Here is a 9,163-nt window from a genome sequence, read left to right as displayed (position 1 = left end):
CCAGACGTCCTGCTCCCGCCCGAGGACCTCCACGCTCTGCAGTCCCTGCCAGACAACTTACCCTGGATGTGTGGGCTTTAGTTCCAGGAGCTGCCGTTCCCTGGGCTATGGATCCAGAAGCTGCTGGTCCCTGAGCTGTGGCTCCCAGGGCTTCAGACCCCTGAGTTATAGAGTCCATGGCTTCCCTTTGTTGGCTTATGGATCCGGATTCTGCTGGCCAACCTCCTTTATCTGGAGGAGCTGTCAGTCCTCAGGTTACAGGCCAACCTGGGAATCTGGCTGCTATACATCAACTTGTTGAGGGTCCCGATGCTTTTGAGTACTGATATCAGTCTCTACTTGGCACAACCATCATTTTCATTTCCACCAATTACTAGGAATCTTTTATTCTTAAATCATCAGTTTCTTGCATTCCTGACTTTTGGCTGACTCTGAAATTAATGAGTATTTTCAAATTGAGTTCTAAATTCTGTACTATATGCCTCACTGAAATGCAATTGAAAATGAAAATTTTAATTTAATAAATTTATGTAATCTGACACTCCAATACTTTGTTCATCTTCTTTTTATTATTATTACTTGCCCATATTTTTTGTGTTTTATGGATTTGGGAAATTTAGATAAATATCGACATGAGCCTGAAACCAGGTGTGTGAACTTACCACATGATAGATTTGATCACATTTCTGTTGACATTGGATATGTTTCCTGTTGGGAGTAGTCATTTCCTGGAGGTCCATATTTTGCATATCTCACTGTCATTGACATTTGCTTGAGAATAAAGGACATGCATTTTTGCTGATAAAGGAAAAAAAGAAATTGGTACATAAACTAGAAATACAAACAATCAGAATATGATATAATTTAGAAGTGAGGTTATACATCAATAGACACATATCTCAAAGTCTAGCATCTGAGTGTGGATTTTCAGCAGGAAAACAAACGAGCCTTAACTCCCTGGACAAGTGCTATGTATGCTCTCTGTTGGTTAGCAAAAATTGGTGTGATCCCTGCCTGCCACAGGTAAGTGCCTATAAGCAGGTGCGAGATTCACAGTGCTCTTAGGTAGATAGCAACTGGGTTAAGGAAATATGGATAACTGCCTGGTCCTTCTCTAAGAGTCAACCTGAATCAGGCAAAGGGAAACACACCCAAGCAATGTTGAACAAACATTTATGTTTTTGAGGCCTAGTCTCAATCCCCATCTCGCCAAAATAAGCTGAAGTCAGAATCCTGGGTGCAGGTGGTCTACTTAACACAGATCCTAGGGAACAGGTTTGGAAAATCGTGGGAGGTGGAAAAATCAAGGAGAAAAAATCTCATTAAGGGACATATTTTTAGTTGTTAGGACAATGGGGACTCAATCTTTCTGGGGCTTTTTAGAAATGTATGGAATGACTCTTGGAATTGTCTACTCCAGGATCTGATCAGTAGGTGGAATTTATTCAACAGCTGCCGTCTCTTTCATTTGTTCAAGATTTCCCAGATGTGTGTTAACTTCCTAGAACCTCATTCATTGTGCAAAGAAAGAGTCATAGTGGGCTCCATTTGTTTTCCTGGCTGTGACCTTGGAGAAGCCCAGGATGAGAATGAAAGATGTGCTGTGTTTGGCAGCAGAGAAACTTCCTAAGGAGGCTAAGAAGGTTGACGTCTGCATGAAATTGTTCACCATATCTGTGCCTGTGATCCCAGGTGGGTGAATGAGGACATAATGGAGGACACAGAGGTATCAGATACACTGCTTTCATTTAATGCTCAAACATCCCTGTGAGAAAGATAAACATTATGTCTTATAGACCTTTCCAGACATAAGGGAATAAAAACTCCAAAGGATTAGAAGCTTGCCAAAGTTTATAAATCAAAGATCTAGCAGAATCTGATCTCCTGAATCTATCTTTTATTGTTCTTTGCTGTTTTTTTTTTCTTAATATCCAACTCCTTGTTTCAACAAGGAGTATTTCAGTACCTCTTGTGCTACGGAAGTTGCTTTATATGAATAGACTTCAACACCTATGACATCTTGTTTCATTAGCCTCATGAACGATATAGATAATAAAGAGTAAAACTAAAAATAAATTTATGGTTTAGGAGAAGAACATGAAGGTAAGGTGAGATAATTTCTTTTAAAAAATATTTGTATTAACTATAATATCTAATAACACACTGAGAGAGAAATATCTGATTACCTCTCAGGAAGATAGTGTTAGAAATCTTGAGTGCTGTAAAACAAATAAAAAAAAATCTTGAGTGCTATGACAATTCACTTTAATTACCATTATTAGTGTTACATCATGAAGTTCTTTTTCTCAGTACCCAACACTATGAACAGTTAAATAATTTATAAAGAACCAAAAGAGCCCCCTTACATCTCACTTGGTATATATTTAAGTTCAATACCAGCAACTAAAAACTTGAGATGATTAATTCGCTTCTTGTTGAAAATTAAGAAAGATAAACAAGAAGATAAAGGAAATTCTTATGTAATTTGACAGATTTCTTATTTCCTCTTCAAATCTGTTAGACAAATATTGTCACCCCTAGAAGCTTTTCTCTGAAAATAAAAAAGTAAATTGCCAAACTCTTGTGACATCTTCCAGATACTGTAAACTGCATTCTTATCATGGTGAGTCAGGTTGAAGGAGTGGAAGCAATCTGAGTAAAACCATGGGAAAATCCTTGAGTAGAGAAAAGTAGGATATAGATGCAGAAATAGAGCAGGTGTGGAAAGTAAAAAACAAAACAAAACAAAAAAAACCAACCATTTAGAATCTAGCATAGCAGAGATCATAGCCCAAGCAAGGAACAGAAGAAAATTCTTTGTGTGTGCTTTGTTATGTAAAATAACATACTAATATCCTTAAAACCAGCAACACAAAGGCACAAAGATAATAATACAACAGAGGTTACTGATGAGGTGAGGAAAAGCACTGATTGCCTAACTAACTCACTGTGGGCATATATGTGACTGCTTTTAAAGTTTTAAACTACTGCTTCCAGTTTGATTGACAAGATATTAAAGCTTGGTTGGAAACAATTATGAGTTATTGGTTTACAATGCTTACAACTGCATTTCTTCTGTACAGGAATCTTACTCATCTTTACCATGATGTTGTCCTTTACCAGATGTGTATTTTTTATTATTACTGAGCCAACAACCAATAATTTTACCTTCAATGTTGAACTTTTTCACTGACTTCACTTTAATATTGTCAAATAGAGCATCATGAACTTTTGATAGCTTCATATACTTGGGTTTTTCATATTGCTTTGGGGAGAAGAACATTTTACTTTTACTTTTCAGGTTCTTTGACTGGTCTAATAAGTAAATTGATATGAAACAAATAAACAAGAGTAAAACAAACAAAACTTTACTAACATATTATTCCTGTATGTAGAAGAGACTAACCCCTTGATATGGCCTAAAGCCATCACCTTAAATACTATCTTTAGCTAAAGACAAAAGAAACTGTTGTAGGCAGGGAGTCCGTTATGGGAGATGATCAGGAAAAGCTCAGGAAACAAGGCTGAGGTTGTTACGCAGACCGGAAGTCCTCACCTTCTCTATCGATCACAGTTTCCAGACTGTTGAGCCCATCTCCTTTTCCTGGTACAGGGTGGGAGACACCCTTACAAACAGAGATATCCCTTACAAATATAAATTCTCTTATAAAACTTCTAGTACGTTTTCAGAACTTTGATATCTGCATTTTCCTGAAAATAACCAGCATAAACAATCGATGGGACAAGAATGCATATTTCGAGGTGGCATATTTTGCTCCCCTTCAAATGGATGCAGAAATCAAACCATTCTTAGAATTTGTTTGTTTTCTATTTGAAGCGTTTGACAATACTGACATAAAACTGCCCTTATCTACTTCTTAGTGAAGGTTTTCTCCTGCTAATGGAAGAGCACATCAGTAGCTATGGCTTTTTGTGTGTGTTGTTTTCAACAGCACAGGAAAACTTAGGGTTTTACATGAGTGAGTGAAAGACCATTAACATAGTTATTTGACCTAAATGAAAATGTATGCATCTGAGTGATATATTCATACATCTCTTGCAACTGCTAATGATAAATAACCATCTTTGGAAGCATTTAGCAATGTGAATTTACCAGCGAGAACTCTAATACAGAAAGAAAATAGGGTCTTACCCAAGCCCCAATTAGGACAGTTGCTCAGAAAGCACAATCTTCACTGGAAAGAAAGTGCTCCACAGGGTTACATACTTTTCTATATCTTGGAAAAGTTAAAAAAATATATAGATGACCGTATAGGCAGAAATCATGAGTTTTAAAATCAAGGAATGAAGGGACGGGGAGCAATGATTGATTTCTCAAGGACAAGATGGTTTTCCTTAAGGCTTCTCATTCATAACACAGGTATGCAATGCATTATGGCAGCCATAAATCAAGCTTTTGATTTGAAGAAAGTTTATGTAGTCAGGTTGACTTAGAAAGAAGTCTAAATGGCTTCCCTTGTATATCAGGTCTTTAGAGAATTTTATCTCATCACATTATCTTAAAAACTACTTTTGGGCACCTGGTTGGCTCAGTTGAAAGAACATGTGACTCTCGATCTTGGGATCATGAGTTTGAGCTCACGTTGGATGGAAAGACTATGTGAATAATAATATAAGTAAACTTAGAACAAAATTTCTCCCTTACTTTGAAGTAGTTATGCTTCTTCAGCAAAATTGTCTCTAACTTTTCATGGGGTCAGTGACATTGCTGACCTGCATGGTGGATAGTAAATGGCATCAAATTATGGTAAAGATTATGTATTCACCATCAACTTGCTTTAATAACAGAAATTCTGTATTTACCTTTTTCATCAAATATGAACTTTTCATTTTAGCAATTGCTTCTAAAAATAAAAATTTGCAAAGTTTAAAGAAGAAAATGTTCCCAAACAAAACTAGTAGTTGCAGATTTAACTAATATAATATGTGGTCAAGCCGCTGCAAAAAGAACCTGTAAATCATTCTTTATATGCTGGGTGGCAGCCTCAGTCTCATGCTCATATTTCATAGACAACTGATCGGTGATTCTCAAAATCTCACTGCCTCCACCTACTGGTAACTTGGTGTATAGTATTCAATGTTGCGGACTACCAAGAGAGCCAAAGCAGTACTGGCTAGGTTAGAAAAACAAAGGACCCTCCACCAAGATTTGAATGTGTGAGCTGTCCTACCATTTGTACCTGAGTGTAATTTGTTTTTCAGCTCTCCCTTTGCACATTGTCTTTGAAAGGAAAGCGATAATCCTATTTTATTCAAAAAAGATGAACAAAGGAAGGATAAGAAATGGTTTGTCTTCTTTCGGATTTAACATCAGTTAAAGCAAAGACTCTGTTCACTATATATGCGTCTTATACCCCACTAGTTGAAAGCACGACCAGAGTAAAATTGAGGTCTCTCAAACCAATCCCACTTAATTCAATGATCACTCATTATAAATAAAAAGTAAAAAATCTAAGACCAGTACCAAATGAAAGTGGATTCTGTGATGAACAGAATAAACCAAGACATATAGTTACCCTGTGGGTAAGAATCTAGTTCTCTGTGTCTTTAGTAGTGTTGTCCTTGACTTATAGGGTAAAAATCTGGAACAGAGGTGCTGATTCAAAGGTGATCATCTGCCTGGATGTTTGGCTGAAAGCTGTAACAACAGAATATTTGCATTCGTTTTGAGTTTTGTCTGTGTTGTTTTCCAATGAGTGTTATCAATCAAACAACCAAAAAGCGGGAGAAAGTTGGGACTTTGTCCAACTTACAGGACTCTATTGGGCTTACTTACTGATAAATGATGGGATGCGTTAGATATTTAATTGAGAGACTTGATCTCTTTTATACCATTATTATTAGAGTTTTAATTCCAGTGTAGTAAACATACAGTGTTACATTAGTTTCAGATGTACAATGTAGTGATTCAACACTTGAGACTTGATTTCTTATATATCAGCAGACAGGAATTAGTGGAAACTTCACCAAATCTAACTCACTAATGTCTAACTTACTACTGGAGAGCTTCACTCCACTTGGGATATAGTTTACTAGAGTAATCGTCTTTCTAAAATTATATAGTGTGTTGAATATCCTTTACAATTAATGATTATTTTATATAAAAACATTGACATTTCTAACTCCATACAGAATAAACAGCCACAATTGTTTGTTTGTGGTCTTAAAAATATACGTCTAGGTTTTATCATATGAAGGTATGGAATAGACATTATAGATTAAATAATTTCTGTTAAACCAGAAAGATGATTTTACTTTCTAAAAAATGTTTATTTATTTATTTTGAGAGGAAGAGGAAGAGAATACATGTGAGAAGGTGAGGGGCAGAGAGAGAAATGGAGAGAGAATCCCAAGCAGGCACTGCATTGTCAGCATAGAGCCTGACAGGAGACCTGAGCTGAAATCAAGAAAGAGTCTGATGCTTCACGAAGTGAGCCATCCAGGTGACCTGATGACTTTACTTTTTAAAGTAAAAAAATTTTTAATGATAAATACAAATATCAGAAATATAGTCAGATGTTTAAAAGTAGTTTTGAAGACACAAAATAAACAAATAATATGAAATCTTATATGGGAATGTCATATAACATATCTTTATTTAAATTTATATTTTTTCATTTTGTAAAATTTGAAACAAATGCACTAGAAGAAATAATTAAGTGATGTTAAGAAAGATATTAGAACAGAAATATGCCTCAATATTTCATGTCTATATCACAAGAAAGCTGTTTCAACATCTTTCTTCAATGAATATATTATCCAATAACTGGAATTCGAATTATTTCCAATCCATAGTAGGTAATAGTACAAGTCAAATTTGTAAGATATTGATAGAATAGATCTTGCATTAAATGTCTAAACATAGGAGGTATTATGTTCAAAAATAAGATTAGTAGAAACCAGATCCACAGGTTGGTTGGTAAAAAGCAGGCTGGCAACTTCTAGAAGAGAAGGAGATTGGACGATAAAAGCTCGATCCACAACTCAGGGACGAAAAAGCGTTGGGACCACAGCCCGCTGAATGGAAACCACTGGACCCAAAGCCCAGAGCGGGAGAGCCGTAACCAAAGGACTGAAAGCCATTGGATCCAAAGCCCAGAGACCCAGAGTGCATCATCTGGCAGGGACTGTAGAACATGGAGGTCCTCGGGCGGGAGCAGGACGTCTGGCAGGGGCTGGACACCAGGTAGGACGTCCGACAGCTGGTGGGCTCACAGCAGGTCTGCTGGCAGCCGCTGTAGAGGGAGGAACCCAGCTGGCAGGTGCTGGGAGAGCGGAGATTAGTGCCATAGAACAGGTTGTTGGGGTAGAGAGAGCCACAGGACGATCCCGGGTAGTGCAGGAACTCCCCAAGGGACTGGGAGGAGAAGTTTCCAGAGCAGCAGTTGTAGGACATGGTGACAGGAGACCTGCTTTACAGTAAGAAGGTTCTGAGTTTGAATGTCACTTCTCGGACTGGAGCGTTTATATACCCTTATCATTGGGTGTGCCATTGGCATGACACATAAAAACAGGTTACCTTCTGCTTTTAATTGAATTGAAAAGATCATCGTAATCAAACGCATGTAGTTTTTGTGGTTTTACAACTGGAAAGTGCAGTCATGTTGGTGGATTGGAATTCAGGTAATAGTGTTGAATCTTCAAAGCTATTAGTCATCTTCTCTACCAAAGGTCACCCAGCAGATCACTCAGAGAACTGCTTTGGAGGTAGACAGTGCCTGAGATGAGGAAAGCTGGCTTAATTAAAAATAATTGGTACCCCTTTCACAATCTGTCTCAAATCGTGGCCATCTGGATAGCAAAGTTGCTAACTAACTGATCTATTCATAGTCATTTCTTTGAAACAAAAACATACATTGATTGTTGCCAAGCAAGTTTGCTTAATGAATAGTGTCATCAGGAAGCAGCATTGGTAATATACAAGATATATGAGGGTTTAAAAAAAAACAGATCTCAATTTGAACGGCTTCAGTGAACTATTGACTGAGATTCTCTTATTTCCCATGTTTTTTCTTAAAGTGTATGCAGACTAATAAGGGTCAATCTTGGGGGTTCCTGGGTGACTCAGTCGGTTGAGCGTCGGACTCTTGATTTTTGCTCAGGTCATGACCTCACAGTTCATAGGATCTAGCCCTGTGTTGGGCTCTGTGCTGACAGCATGGAGCATGCTTGGGATTCCTCTCTCTCTCTCTCACTCTCTCTCTCTCTGCCCCCCCCACATGTGCTTTCATATATGAGAGAGAGAGAGAGAAAGTCAATCTTAGTTTTTCTTTCTTGTGTGTGTGTATATGTGTGTTCATAGGGTATAAGTTAAATATTATAAATTGCTTTATGCTATTTTGGAATGTTAGAGGTGATTCATCTAAGATGCTGAAAAAGCATTAAAAAATTGCAAAAATGCCCAATTTATTTCTCTTTCTAATCAGAGACAGTGTTTATCATTATAAAAACTCCCCAGACTCTGGGAAATGTTCTTGTTCTACAGAAAGTTTATAAGATAATTGCCTTGAAGTATTGGACCAAAGGAGCCATCTTCAGGAGAATCTTCCTTGCCCCAGAAAGCAACATGCATCACTTTGACTTAAATTGTTTTTAGGTGTTTCTGACAAGTATTACAAAATTTCTAAAATAATGGTCATATTTTTTCTTGTTCTGTGACTTTGTATTCCACCTCTATGTAGTAGTAATGAAGATTGATACCTTGAGGAAGTGGAGAGATTGAGAAAGTTTATCTTCCTGAGGCTCCTGTGCCGTTTGATTTGTTCATTTCACAGTAAAGCATTCCCCTTCCACTTCTGAACAAAAATGTTGGAGAACAAAAACCTCCATTTTGTTGGGATAAGAATATTCTTTCACAGAAACAGCTTATATAAGAGCAGATGACTTTGCAACAAGCAAGCACATTCGATTTAGGTGAGTTAAATACATGGATGTTATGGTGTTTCCATTTTTGTTTTTATTTTTATTTGAGGGAGAGAGAGAGATCGTGAGTGGATTAGAGGAATATATGGAGAAAGAAAGGGAATCTTAAGCAGGCTCTATGCTCAGCATAGAGCCTGCCAAGGGCTCAATCCCACAACCCTGGGATCATGACTTGAGCTAAAATCAAGAGTTGGATGCTCAACTACTGAGTTACCCAGTG

The 9,163-nt window shown here is 37.3% G+C and overlaps 1 protein-coding gene across 1 annotated transcript; it reads right to left on the bottom strand.

Moving 5' to 3' along the window:
• Positions 1-6,910: 6,910 nt before the first annotated feature.
• On the bottom strand, positions 6,911-7,423 carry LOC115292652 (keratin-associated protein 13-1-like). Its single transcript, XM_029940688.1, has one exon. The coding sequence runs from the start codon at positions 7,415-7,417 to the stop codon at positions 6,911-6,913; it is 507 nt and encodes a 168-aa protein (XP_029796548.1). The 5' UTR covers positions 7,418-7,423.
• Positions 7,424-9,163: the final 1,740 nt, after the last annotated feature.

The sequence above is a fragment of the Suricata suricatta genome, chromosome 5, assembly GCF_006229205.1.
Source record: "Suricata suricatta isolate VVHF042 chromosome 5, meerkat_22Aug2017_6uvM2_HiC, whole genome shotgun sequence".
NCBI lineage: Eukaryota > Metazoa > Chordata > Mammalia > Carnivora > Herpestidae > Suricata > Suricata suricatta.
Note: the sequence above shows the minus strand (reverse complement) of the source record. Positions and strands in the feature narration are given on the sequence as shown.

Coding starts and splice junctions, on each gene's coding strand:
- LOC115292652 (XM_029940688.1), bottom strand. CDS start 7,417: ATGTCCTACAACTGCTGCTCTGGAAACTTCTCCTCCCAGTCCCTTGGG.